Source organism: Balaenoptera ricei, chromosome 1 (genome assembly GCF_028023285.1).
Source record: "Balaenoptera ricei isolate mBalRic1 chromosome 1, mBalRic1.hap2, whole genome shotgun sequence".
NCBI classification, from domain to species: domain Eukaryota; kingdom Metazoa; phylum Chordata; class Mammalia; order Artiodactyla; family Balaenopteridae; genus Balaenoptera; species Balaenoptera ricei.
In genome coordinates, this window is record NC_082639.1 from 164,577,941 (window position 1) to 164,592,974 (window position 15,034).

At 35.5% G+C, this 15,034-nt stretch overlaps 1 protein-coding gene across 7 annotated transcripts in view; it reads left to right on the plus strand.

Moving 5' to 3' along the window:
• SDCCAG8 (SHH signaling and ciliogenesis regulator SDCCAG8) overlaps window positions 1-15,034 on the plus strand; it is a 273,925-nt gene that overhangs the window by 90,006 nt on the left and 168,885 nt on the right. For all 7 annotated transcript variants that reach the window (XM_059940830.1, XM_059940820.1, XM_059940851.1 and 4 more), the window contains 2 exons: window positions 5,683-5,835; window positions 13,536-13,670. In XM_059940830.1, the coding sequence (XP_059796813.1) occupies window positions 5,683-5,835; window positions 13,536-13,670 (288 nt within the window). The remainder of the gene's footprint in view (window positions 1-5,682; window positions 5,836-13,535; window positions 13,671-15,034) is intronic.

The following is a 15,034-nucleotide window of genomic DNA, read 5'->3' on the forward strand; positions in this document are numbered from 1 at the left end:
TTTCTGCACTGTATCCATCTGTGAAGTATCTATTTATTCTATGAGGGGCAACTCAGATGGCAGTCTTCCCAGAAGTTTTCCCCAGCACCTTCTTGTTTGAATTAATCTCTTCCTTCTCTGTATTCCTAGTGAGCTGTGTATAATTTTTGTGGCTGTTTACATAGCCCTCTCCACCAAAAGACCTTAAAAACCAAGTCTGTGACATCTATCATTGTATTCTTCACATGGCCATTTACATATTAATTGTACAATAAATGTTGTTGAACTGAAGTAAAGTTAATTATTAGCTTTAAATATTTGTATGAATTTTTGTAATTAGTGCTTTTAAAATCTTAATGGTTAAGAACTAGAAAGGCTATTGTGTATTGTAAATCTATTTTTCACTGAGTTAGTAATAATTCAAGGATTGATTTCTAAGCAGTTTACAAACTGCGGTGCAAGTCTGGTAATTTTTATCTCTAAGGTATGTTAAAACATATTAGGGGAGAAAGTATTTGCAAACGAAGCAACTGACAAAGGATTAATCTCCGAAATATACAAGCAGCTCATGCAGCTCAATATCAAAAAAACAACCCAATCCAAAAATGGGCAGAAGACCTAAATAGACATTTCTCCAAAGAAGATTTACAGATTGTCAACAAACACATGAAAAGATGCTCGACATCACTAATTATTAGAGAAATGCAAATCAAAACCAAAATGAGGTATCATCTCACACTGGTCAGAATGGCCATCATCAAAAAATCTACAAACAATAAATGCTGGAGAGGGTGTGGAGAAAAGAGAACCCTCCTGCACTGTTGGTGGGAATGTAAATTGATACAGCCACTATGGAGAACAGTATAGAGATTCCTTAAAAAACTAAAAATACAACTACCATATGACCCAGCAATCTCACTACTGGGCACATACCCTGAGAAAACCATAATTCAAAAAGAGTCATGTACCACAATGTTCATTGCAGTACTATTTACGATAGTCAGGGCATGGAAGCAACCTAAATGTCCATTGACAGATGAATGGATAAAGAAGATGTGGCACATACATACAGTGGAATATTACTCAGCCATAAAAAGAAATGAAATTGAATTATTTGTAGTGAGGTGGATGGACCTACAGTCTGTCATAAAGAGTGAAGTAAGTCAGAAAAAGAAAAACAAATACCATATGCTAACGTGTATATATGGAATCTAGAAGGATGGTACTGATGAACCTAGTAGCAGGACAGGAATAAAGACGCAGATGTAGAGAATGGACTTGAGGACGCCGGGGGGGAAGGGGAAGCTGGGACGAAGCGAAAGAGTAGCATTGACATATATACACTACCAAATGTAAAATGGATGGCTAGTGGGAAGCTGCTGCATAGCACAAGGAGATCAGCTCGGTGCTTTGTGACGACCTAGACGGGTGGGAGAGGAAGGGTGGGAGGGAGGCTCAAGAGGGAGGGGATATGGGGATATATGTATACATATAGCTGATTCACTTTGTTGTACAGCAGAAACTAACACAACATTGTAGCAATTATACTCCAATAAGGATGTAAAAAAAAAAAGTATTAGGAATTTTGCTTTCTGAGTTTAAAAAGTAAAACAGCATACATATTTTAATTTTAAAACCAACTACTTTATTACTGAGTTACGAAATGGTTACTTTCTTCTTATAGTTCCTTATCATTTGTTGCCATCTAGTGTTCTATTTTGCATATTGCATGCTAAATAAGTAGAAGCAATTACATTACATTACATTAATATTGTATTATATCATGTCATATCATATTCAGTCCTCCCTCTTTATCCATGGGGGATTGGTTCCAGGACAGAAGTCTGTGACTGGTTGAAACTTTGGATGCAGAAACTGTGAATACAGAACCTGCAGATAAGGAGGACAGACTATATATACTTTTACAGTGGCAATGAAAGCACCTGAGAATTTTATCAGAAAATAAATCTATAACATGAGAAAATTATAATGCCATGCATGGATTCAGTTGTGTAACTTCTTTGGATCAAATCCCTATTCTGTCACTTTCTAGGTCTGTGCTCTTGGGCAAGTTACTTAATGTCTCAAAGCCTCAGTTTCTTATCAACAGAGTGATAAAAGCCACTTAAAATTCAGTGAGAGAGTTAAATAAATTAATCCATGTAAGCCATTTGGGAAAGTATATGGCACACAGTAAGTGATCAATAAATGTTTTTGTTTTTCTTTGAAATTTGCAAGTCATTACAACTGGGAATAATTTTAAAAGAAAAAATTAACCTGGGAATAAATAAAGGTAGAAAAGTAGAGGTTTTTGCAGTGATGTTTTGGTAAAGCTACAAGATAAAAAGGTTAACTAGGCCTTAGACCTGCCTGCCTCTATTGGAAGGGAAATTGTTGGCTTTGGCATGATGTTCCCATGAGCATATCTATAATGAGATAATCCTCTAAAGAAAAATTTTTAAAAAAATACCAATCCAGAAGGTTGAATAAATGTCCCCCCAAACTTTTTTTTTCCTTTTTAAGTATTCAAATTATTGTTTTCCTTAGACTACAGCGGAATCAGAAAGGCAAGAATTAGAAACCCGAAGTAAAAGGAAAATCAGAAAAGCCTTGAGCATTTGATTGCAAGAACAAATGTAGAATATAATGTTTCTTGATATGTACACTATCTCCCACAAGACAAAAACAAATTATAAATATATTGAAAATGGGAGATAGGGATAGACTGACTGATAGGTTCCTAGTAAGGACGAGTTTATAAATTAATAATCACTAGTGTGCATTATTTTTAAAGTAAATGCCTAAAACATGTTGAAAATCATTTTTATTTTGTGGGCTATATTTCATAAAAATGAAAGCATTTTCATAAATATTTAAGTTTATGTTCATAAGTGTGGACTGTATTATTCCTCATAATTCTTTAATCCTATAATCATGAATTCTTTGATCACAAGGATATCTAGGAACCTAACCCTAGCACTTGGGAAGGACTTTTATATTTCCTAAAGAGTTTCCCTATTTTAAGAATTGAGTTGACTAGGTACAAATTTATTTTGGAAAATGTTTTGACTCCATTAAGATAGTAGTGCATACTTTTTGGTTTAATAAAACTAGGACTGGGAATATCAAGTCCAATAAATTATGTTTTGAAAAATGTGTTACTGTGGCCAGCAAAGAATGACCACAAATAAATTTCCCAGAAGAGAAAAGGCCCTTTGAAGATTGAGTCTACTGGAGGGTGAGGGTTGTGTAAATCCGCAACTCCCGAAGTCCTACAGCCATTTCCACCAAGAAAGGGATTGTGCTCAGGGAAAGGAAGGAACCACGACCTTGGGAACTACTAGGAGAAATGGCAGCCGCAGATCCCAAATTAACTTGGTCACCTGTGAAGATCTATCAGTTAATTGGGTTGGCCAAACATCTTACGGAAAAACCCAAACGAACTTTTTGGTCAATAGTCTTTGACGATTCGGTTATCGGCCTTTACTGAATGATTATATGGAGTATAATCAGGGAGTACTGAGTCATCTGGGATTCTGAAAACTAGGAGAGTGAGTCTTAGAATTAAAAGACAAGGCTTTAATGGAAAGAATGTATAAATATTTATTTAGTAAACCCAAATCTTGTATATGAGGACCATTGTAAGATTAAATGACTTTTCTAATTCCAAATGTTACTTAATATTTTCTTCATTGTGACCAGACATATATATTAAAATCAAAACAAATAAAAGCGAAAGCTATTTTATATGGAATCATTGGCTACAAACCGAGAGTGATCAATATCCAGTTTTTAACCTAATATTTTTATTCAGTGTTTCATTACTGCTTTCATACTCACCATCACCTCTCAGTGGTGGCTACTCCTCATAGAAGGCCATCCACGAAACCAAGGCTCCAGCAACGGTTTTGTTTAAGTGATTTACAACTTCTCACTTGTGCTTTTTGTTTATATCATCTTAGCATTAGGCCTCTTACCTGTCAGGATCATGTACTGTTCCCTGTTCTTGAATTGATTGAATTCTTTGAATTGACTCTTTAGTTGCTCTTCATGTTAGCCTGATCTTCAGCAGTTCCTTCCACTGTTCCTGTACCTAATAAGGTTGATTCCTGAGTTTTTATTCAATGAAAAACCTTCTGATTAAATATATTAGTTTATACTCCATAATAATTTTAGCCCTTCATGATATTCATATATCAGTGAACATTATGAACATTTTTATTAGGTTCATAAAAAATATTTTACACAAGAGCAATTGTGTTCTGAAGCGCAAAAATCTCTAATTCATAGTATTTCAAGCTCCAAGGGTTTAAATTATAGAAAAATTATGCTTTTCCATTTCTTTTAAAATCTAATGTAAAATTTTATTTTCCAGACATTTTCAACTAGAATTGGACTTGGGAGTAACTCCCTAGGAGAATCTTTTTTCAGGCATTTTATTTGCTTATCAGTTAATCTGGGACAGTTGCATTTTATCCTCATTTTTTTATGCCTAGGAGTATAGAACATTTCCAGAAGACTTTGAAAGAAATTAGGGTTTAATGCTCTCATGATAAAAAGAAGAAAATTCACATATCCTAGATATTTATTGTCTATATTTATTATAGCTTTCACCAGAGGGAAGCATAGCAATGCCTAGAGCTTACAGTGCTTTACTGAGACTGCTTCCATCTCCATTAACAACAACTGTGACTATCAAATTATAATTACATAGTATATAAGTCATATGAGACTTGAGTTTCTTTCTCTCAATTCGGGGGAACACGTAGAGGTTGAGTGAGGAGGATATTATGAGGAGCCACTGGGATGAGACTAAGACACCATAGTATGACTCAGATTTTCTATGTCAAGCACCTTAATTTTATTTTTTTCTTGAGATTTTGAATTTAGTTTATTATTGTGTGTTATGCATAACGATATTGTAAATATAGCCAAAAGGAAGTTAGAGAGAATTTTACTTCTGGAAATTCAGAGTGGGAAATTTAAACTAAAGGACAATTATCGACTTTTAAATTGCCAGAAATGAAATATAACACTTCTCATTTTACAAAACTAGGTAGTAAATGCTGTTTTGAGCCTTTCCTTATCTAAACTTGATTATTACCTAATTTTTACTTTAGTTATGTGTGTAAGGAGAGTGAACCAAATCTTATCTTACTTATATTTAAGGAAACTCAGTTATTATATAATGTTAAACAATAAATGCCTGTATGTAATGATAAACACATCGCATCTTAAAATTTTGATCTGTTTATCATTTAGAGTACAAATAATTTTTAACCATGTCCAGATGAAAACTCAGTTAAATTAGATACTTATATATTTCTTGTAGTATAAACATGATATATAATTGAAAATACTAGAACACTTGGTTTTTCTGATCCCCTTTTATAAAATTCAGACTCCTCTGTGGCCCTTATCAAGGTTTGTTACCTGAATTTTCTTAGTTGATTAGTTAATATAGCCTTAATTGTGCAAACTGAAATACGTGAATAAATACAACATTTGTATACATGTAAAATTTGAATACATGTAACATATGAATCAGTAAGTGGTGTCGACAAACAAATATAAAAATATTCTTTACTTTAACTTTACAGTGAGTTGTAACTATTTTAAATAAAATCAAAGCTTAATTGTCTCATTTCCCCCTTATTTCTTCTAAATTCTAAGGTCCCATTTCACTCTGTCTTATTCTGGCAGGCTTTAATCCAGTGCGAACAGTTGAAGAATGAACTGGAGAGGCAGACAGAGCGGCTTGAGAAAGAACTCGCATCTCAGCAAGAAAAAAGAGCCTTTGAGAAAGAGATGATGAAAAGAGAAATAGCAAAAGAAAGAGAGGACATGGGCTCAAAGGTATTTAAAGGATTCAATTTGTTATCGACATTGCAGAAGAAATGTGGTGATGTAATTGATGAGTCTACAGGCTGCAATTCTTGAATGATGTTTATTTAAAAATTTTTTTTAATATCTTTATTGGAATATACTTGCTTTACAATGTTGTGTTAGTTTCTGTTGTACAACAAAGTGAATCAGCTATAAGTATACATATATCCCCATATCACCTCCCTCTTGAGCCTCCCTCGAATGATCTTACATGTTTAAACCATTTAAGTAGTCAAGTTGCTTATAACTTAGAGTTCATAAAAATTTTCTATTCTTCAATGTGTTTCTCAATAAAAGTTATATTCTCTGACCTTTCCAAAGAAAATAATCAATTAGATTTCATGATAGGAAAATGTGAAATTTACTCTAATCCTGCCATTCTGTTTGATTCCCTTTCTGTTTGTCAGAGGAGAGCAGGTGCTCTGCAGATATCCACATTTTACTTCAAGCTTGGTTAAATCAAGGAGAGATGACTCCCCCATTTCATCCCCCACTCCTAAATTAGACTTTAAGAAGGTAAAACACTTGTAAGAAACCAAGTAACCAAAAAAAAAGTGAAGATATACTCTGTACAAAATAGGTTCTAACAAATTACATGATGAATAATGACTATAACCAGATGAATACATGGAAGGGAGAAATTAGAGGCAAAAGGAACAGATAACATGAGATGGGCAGTGTTTGAAAAACAGTAACAAACTAGAATACAGAGTTTAGTGGAACCTAGCTTTAAAGTTGCTACAGTTAAGTAAAATTGAGCAAGATGTGGTCCCTGAAGTAACCCAAACAATGGTTACATGTTCTGTTTTTTCAAAGCAGGCTCACAGCTTATACCCTACATGCTGTCTTAAACATGTGGTAATTAACTCATTCAGCAAATATCTACTGAGTAGCTGCCGTGTGCAAGGCAGTGTGTAAGCCTAAGGCTATATAAAGAGAAAAATCACAAATTCTGCCCAGTGAGTTTTAAGTCTTACCTTACCTGAGCCAAGGTAAACTCCCTTGTTTTCTTATCTTTTTTAAAAAATTGTGCCTGTCAAAACCTACTTATAGGTCAATCTAATTATCTACATTCTCTGACCTGGATTGGTGATCTCAGCTAGTGAAGAAAAATCCTATAATCTTGCAGATGACACCACCATACACTTATGGTTCAATGTCCACCATTCTGTTGGTGCTTTCTAGCAGTCCTCCTATGCATTCCTCTCTCTCCCGTTCATTCAGGATTCAACAGATATTAATTGGAGGTCCTGGGAATGTGGTAGTCACAGGACCAATGCAGTTACCTCATGAAGTTTATAGACTTGTGGGAGAGGTAGACATTAAACACATACTTCCACAAATGAGTTTTTACCACTATGATAAAGGCATGAAGGTACGGTATAGAGTACCATGAGAATGTGTAACAGGCAACTATAACTTAGTCTGGGCAGTCATGGAAGACTTTCCTAAGAAAGAGGTTTTGCAAATGAGGCTCAAAAGAGTTGAGTAGGAGTGGTCAGGTGAAGAGTTGAGGGGAAGAGTTTCAGACCCAGGAAAACAACACTCCCAAGGCTCTGAAGCTAGAAAGCATCATACTTTCTAGGAATTTAGAGAGGGCTCAGGTGACTGGAGCATAGGAAGTAAGGGCCAGAGTAGTGGAAGATGAGTTTGGAGAAGTATGCAAGGACCAAATCATGAATGGTCTTAAAATGCATGTGAAAGGTTTTAAATGTTATCCAAAAGTGAAGGGAAACCATTGAATGGCAGTAAATTGGGCAGTGTCATGATCCCATTTATATTTGAGAAAAATTATCTGTCAATAGATTTGAAGGAGGACCAGAATAAACCCCTGGAGATCAGGTGGGAGGTAATTATAATAGTCTAGGTGGGAAGTGTTGGTATCTAAGACACATTTTTCAAGGACTATTTCAAATCACTTTTATTCCCCTCTAATTCTCTACCATACCAACTCTCCCCTCATTCTCGGCAGAGAGCCTTACTTACCTAGCAAAGAAAGTTGACAGCCATTACATGGTAATCACCTTATTTATCTCCCCCCCACCTCTGCCTAAAGTAAAATTTTACCTGTACTGCAACCATGTCAGAATGGGAGTGGCTTAATCCTAATCCGTTCCTCTTGCTCTGAATCCCATCCTCTTCCACCACCTCAGGGACCTATTTCCATTAGTTCCCCACTCTCTTCTGAATCTTCAACCTTTGTCCTTCACTATAGCCTTTTCCTTATCACCAGGAAAATAGTCTCAAATTTCTCTCACCTGTTGAAAGAAACAATCTTTCTTCTAATCCAGTCATTCTCAATCTTGGCTACACAGAAGTTCCAAAACTCTCATTGCCCAATCTGCATCCCAAACGAATTATGGGGGAATATCTGAGGGTAGGATCTAGGGGTCAGTATTTTAAAAAATTGTCCAGGTGATTCCAATGTGCGGCCAAGGCTGGAAGCCACCTTAGTAATTCCATATCCCTCCTTACTCTTCCCCTTAATAGTCAAGTTTCTTGAAAGATTTGTCCATACATGTTGTCTTCATTTTCTTACCACTCATTCACTCTTCAGCCCACTACATTTCAGCTTCTGTGCCCATAGCCAATGAAATTACCATTGCTGTGTTCACTGGAGACCTCCTTGTGCTATTTTTAGTGAATATTTTTTCGTTCCTATTCTCCTTAAAAGGTTCTGTTTCTTTGATTTCTCTGAATCATATTCTTGATTTGGGAGAATGATGATGTGTGCCTTTTAGGTTACTCTGAGTTTAAGGTGCCTTTGAGATAATGAAGGAGACACATCCAGAAAGCACCTTGATAGGAGGTTCTAGAGTTTAGCAGAGAGCTTTAGATTTAGATGTCTTTAGCACTACTGTGGCTTTAATTTCATATATATGGTATTGATTCCTAAATCTTTAGCTCTCTAGTGAGCTCCCAAACCAGCTTCACTTCCCATCTTCCCTCTCATAGTAGAACTACTATTCATTCATCCATTTGCCCAACTCAGAAATCTTGCTGTCATCCTTGTTTCCTCCTTCTCCCTCACCCTGTACATCAAGTCACCAAGTTCTAGAGTTTCAGGCCCCTACTCATTTTACATTGCCCTGTCTCTCCATCCCACTGCTCTCCATATCTTACCCTTGGGTGATTCCTGCAGCCCCAAGTGGTAGAAGCCCCTTGCTTCTGGTCTCACCTCCTTATCTGTTCTCTTACCCAAAGATCCAAGGATGATCTTTCTAAAATGAACACGTCAATATGTCAGTCTCTTGCTTTAAAATCCTTTCTTGTCTCTCTATAACCCCTTGGATAAAATTTAGGATCTTTTACTATAGCATAAAGATTGTACATTTTTTCCCTCTCTCTCGTTCTCCAGTCTCATCTCCCTTCTCTTTTCTTCCTTGTATTACCACCATACTGATCTACTTGCACTTCCTCAAATGTGCAAACATGCCAGTCCGCCATACTATTTTTTCATTTCAGGATTTTTCAGGGCTTTGCCCCTCCCCTCCCATCCCCACACCCCCCACCTCACCCCCACTGCCTAGAGGAATCTTCCTCTGGCCTCTCTGACTGATCCTTCAGAGTTCTCGATACCACCTCTTCTCACAGTCTCCCAATGATAAATTTTTGGGAGCCCCTCCTATGGGCTTCTATAACTCAATTTATTGCAAAGTCTTATTGAATTATCTCCCCTAATTTACTATGATTCCCTTGCATATATGGTTTGTTAACATCCTTATTGCCTTATTGCCACATTCCTCCCACATAAAATGTGTTCAGTATATATTTATTGAATGAATACAAGGGGAATACAAATGCAAGGAAGAAGGCCCCATGCCATTGGAAAGGCATGACTAAAATACTGAGAGTTCAGAGGATCAGAACAGATTTCTGTCTGCAAGAGATCACGGAACACTTGGTGGAGAAGGTGGCATTTTAACTGAGCTTCAAAAAAACAGGCAGGATTTAGAAATGCAGAGTGTGGGGGAGATGTACCAACATGAGTAAGGTATGGAGGGAGGTAAAGTTGCAAGCTGAGCTTTGAGAGAGAGAATGAATGGCATCAAGAGCAAAGATCAGCTACCGTTCATGCCTAGGAGACTTTTTTCCTGGGTTGTTTAGTGGAAACTTTTGCCTTGCTGAGTAGTTCTACTATGTAAAAATATGTTGATGAGAATTCCTGATAAGAAGAAATAAAGGAAGTCTGAACTGTGCCAGGGAATATTCCAAGTGCTTTTATGTATAACTTTCTTAAACTGATAATTATTTCATGAATGAAAGTGGCAACAGAAATACAATGCATTTCTTTTTTTTTAAATTTATTTATTCATTTATTTATTTTTGGCCGCATTGGGTCTTCATTGCTGCATGCGGACTTTCTCTAGTTGTGGTGAGCGGGGGCTACTCTTTGTTACGGTGTGCGGGCTTCTCATTGCAGTGCCTTCTCTTGTTGCGGAGCACAGGCTCTAGGCGCGTGGGCTTCAGTAGTTGTGGCACGTGGGCTCAGTAGTTGTGGCTCGCGGGCTCTAGAGTGCCGGCTCAGTAGTTATGCCTCATGGGCTTAGTTGCTCTGTGGCATGTGGTATATTCCCCCACAGGGATCGGACCCATGTCCCCTGCACTGGCAGGCGGATTCTTAACCACTGTGCCACCAGGGAAGTCCTACAATGCATTTCTGAGTCTGAGTCCTTTTTTTCTTTTTGCCTCCATTAAGCCTTATTTGACATTTAATCTGAAGATCCTGCCCTAAATAAAGATGTATGAATAAAGAGCTGAAAGTGATCCTAGCACTGAAGCAAGTACTCTCACAGAAAATGGCAGAAAGAAGCTCTGAAGTAAAAGGATTTAGTGTTGAATCCAATTTGACCTTTATGTGACCTTGAACAATTCATTTAACCTCTCCAAATTTCAGAGTAGTAGATCCTTGGTTGATCTACTCAAGGAATTGATAGGATTAAATGAGATAATGTTTTGAAAGTACCTAATATAATACCTGGCTTAGGTTAGACCCTTTAACAATTTTAGCTTGTGGCTCTTATTCTTACTCTAGTGAAAGAGAGAATTAGCTCTATTGGGTAGATTTCTTGGACCTTTGTGTTAGTAAAAGCAGACAAATTTTAATATAAAGTCCAGCTTTACTTTTTATTTATTAGCTTGAATGAACTTGGGAACATTACTTAAGTTTTCATTTTTTCAACTGAAAGTTAATCCAATACGTTCCTTTCCAAAGGGAATTAAAAGAGAAAATTATCACACTGCCTAGCACAGGAAGTTAATTTAATAGGCAGTCTGAACAATTAATCATAACGTTGTAAGTTCTCATGCTTAGTGCTGGAGCAGACATCCCTGCTTTCCTAGTGGTAGGAATGCTCGTGAGACTTGTAGATTTTCTTTCCTTCTTTTTATTATTTTTCTTCTTTCCTTTCTTCTTACTGCTTAAAAATTTCATTTGTGTGGGAAGCTCTAGGAGAGCAGATGCCTTCTACCTAGACAGATTTTGAATCATTCTCCCATGAACAGTACTTGCTGTGAGTTTGCCTGTTGGCATCAGTAATGGTCTTTGGTTGCACTAAACCACTAAGTTTGTTCGTTCAATCAGTCCTTCAATCATCTATTTATTGAATGCCCCCTGTGGTTTGTGAATTTTCTCAGTTGGTTCCCTTGATAAACCCATTGCTAGAATCCTTAATTCTTGTACCTTTTTAATGAGGAATGCCACTTTATACCACGTTCAGTACACTAGGGACTGCTTTAGTGTAGAGATTTCTATCAAGCTCTCCTATCCTGGGTGTCCTTGTCTCTCGCTTGCCCCTGTCAAAGTTTAAAGGACTTATCTGATGTCAACACCCTGGACATCCAGCAGTGTTGCAGCTGTCTGTGTTACTTCTGCCCCTGCAACAGATGTGGATGGAGAAGCTCCTGCAGTGTAATGTTGACTTCCAGATGGTGGGCATGGGGAAAAAGAAGGTGTGACAACAGGAGGGGAGGCCTTGAGAAGTGGGTGACAGAAGGGAGCAGACAGGTAGTGGGCAGAGGAATGAAGTGATGGGTGGCAGAGGGAAGGAATCATATGGAAGGTGTATGATTTGTTACATGCTATAGAAACTGACTCAGAATTTACCATTAGCAAAATAAATGTCTGCCCATTTACTTCAAAAAAACCACATAATATTAATATGTTTACCATAGATCCACATAAATAAGTAATATATGGTTTTTAGTAGCTGGTAATTAAAGTTTGTTATGGTTGTATGTTTCCAGAAAAGCTATAATTACGTATTCACAATATGCTTACTCATGAACTTGAATTTTTAAATTAAGAAAATTCAATTAATATTTTTGATTTGTTACATTTAACTTCATTTGACCTTAATTTTTTTTTCAGATTGTAATCTGCATAAGGATAGTTTGTAGCTTGGTATTAGTAAAAGTAATTTTATGTGCAAATTAGATTTGTAGCCAATCTCTTGATGAAAGAAGGACATGTAAACAGCCATAAGTTAAATGTACAATTCTCCACAATCCCCAGGAATGTTAATTAATACATCTACCGTCTAAATTAGAAAATAGCTACTAGGGCTCATTATTTTCATGTTGTCAATTTTAATTAGTTGACAAAGGTAATCTTGATTTTTATTACAAAATTTTAGTTATTGATTTCAGTTGTAAAACTGAATTCACACCCATGTTAGTGTACAATTATAGATTTCAAATATTATTTCAAATTTATTATCAGTTTTTATTTTAGCTGATTAAAAACTGATAGCTATCCCATATATTTTGATCTGGGGCAAGGTAGCATTTCTTTATCACTTTAAAACTGCTAATACAAATGAGAAATTAATAGCTTAGAAAAGTTTGACCTACTGGAGCAGAGTAAAATGTAATTGCAAACCAAAAACTATAAAGGTTAAGTCTAAGGTCTAGAAAACATTTCTGACCCTGGGAAGAAAAACTAAGAACCTGATATCCATAGAGTCCCTCAGGAAAGCCATTTATTCTAATGATTCAGTCATTCATCAAACATTAAACATATACCTCTTGAGGAACATGCTCTTGAGGAACTTCGTCTAATGAGGAAACAGACAACTAAAAACAGTGTGATGTGTTAAGTACTGTGCACGTAAATAATTTTAGGTGATAAATAATATATCAAGAAAATTTGAAATATATTTTAACATGGAGGATAAATTCAGCACCTTTATTCTTGTGTCTACCATAGTACAAAATACTTCGTGTTTTTTAAAAATACTATTTTATATTCTTATTGAATTTTTCAGATATTGGGCATATCTTTATAAGGTGGTTAGAAATTCTTAAACGACATAAAACTTTGGTATTCTTACAGGGTTAGTATAGCATATGGAAGTTTCTTAATAAATATCTGCTGATTGATTCTATTTTTAATACTTAAAAAGCATGGTGACTATAGTTAACAGTACTGTGTATTTGAAAGTAGCTAAGAGAGCAAATCTTAAAAGTTCTCACCACCAGAAAAAAAAAGAAAAGTAACTACGTGAGGTGATAGTCAAGGGAGATGAATTGAGAATGCAGAGCAATGGAGATACCCAATCCACAGAGAAATGACTTACAGAGAGAGCCCAGTGGCCATGCTGAGACTTTATTAATTCAAGATATTTAAAATATTTTGTCAAATGACATTATCATTTTATTTCCTCGTACAGATGTTGACCCTATCTCAGAGTATTGCCCAACTGGAGGCTCAGGTGGAAAAGATTACAAGAGAGAAGATTTCAGCTGTTAATCAACTAGAGGAAATTCAAAACCAGCTTACTTCCCGGGAAATGGATGTCACAAAGGTACAAAGAGAGATTTTAGTTTACTAATTACTTAAATATTTTAGTTGAAAATTTTTTCCTAGTGTAAAAAGCTCAAAAAGAAGTCTGGAGTATAAAAATTTTGTTATTTCAAGATAATTAAGGTCCACATAACGGTCATTCAGCAAACATTTACTTATTATCAGCAGGCCCTTTTCTGGGTGCTGCAAATACAAAGATGAATTAGACACAAATAATGTCCTCAAAGAGCTTAAGGATTAAGTTGCTGAGACAGATTTGTAAATAAACAAGTTTTATTACTTTAATTATTGAATACTTGATAAAACTTGTACATCTGAATTAGTCAACTAGGAGTAATTTTTTGCATAAGTTTGGTCTTCACAATAATACTAAAAGACATGGATTTATTTATAACATGAAAAGTGTGCTTAACATAATTCTCCATCTCTCATTCCTTTCAGACCTGTTCTCTAAAATCAAGATTCTAATACTACAACTTCTTATTCTGTTGGTCCTTAAATTTATACTTTACACTGTGGTATCACCGTGTCTGCACTATGGGCATCACAAACTTGTGAACCAAGAACTAAAATGCTTAATGGTCTTAACTGGCTAAGGTACATGTTTAAGAAACACTAGAAATCTGTGTAGATTTCAGTAATCATTGCTTTAAAACTAAGTAACTAAATATGGACATGCATGATGTAATAAATTAAATCAATTTATTTTTCATCAATACATACACAGATAATTTTATTAAAATGCATACCCATTTCATACTACATTTTGCTTCTCAACATATTTTCCTATATTTGGACACATTTTTAATGCCATTATTGTTTTATAACTCAGTAATTTAAATTAACTTTAATATATATTAGGAAAGGAAGCCTATTTTTTCTTTTTTTTTCCTTGAGTTTATATAGTTCTTCATTTGCTTTCTAAAATTCAAGCTAGCTAATGTAGAAGCTTAAAATATCATATTTGCCAATATAATTGATGTGTTTGTGTGGAGGTAGGGGTAGAAGTAAGGGAACTGATGCAGAGAGATGGAAATGGTTAACCTGGATTGATAGGTGAAAGCTATGATGAGGATTTTCAGTTCATTATAAGGAGAGAACTTTCTGTTGAAATATGGTACAGTAAAAAATGATTACTTGTCTTTAGAACTGTCCAAAAGGACTCAAGCATCAGAGGAGTGCCTTAAGCCTGCTTCCAACCCTGGAATAATATAATTCTAGTTAAATTTAATTTGTTCATTTATTTTAGATGAAATTTAAGTGTTACAGATAAACTTAGCAAATGCATTTTAAACTGAAATTAGTGAGGCGAGGAAACTTTAAAAATAAAATTAAGGGGTACAGTCATTTTAAACAGGACCTAAT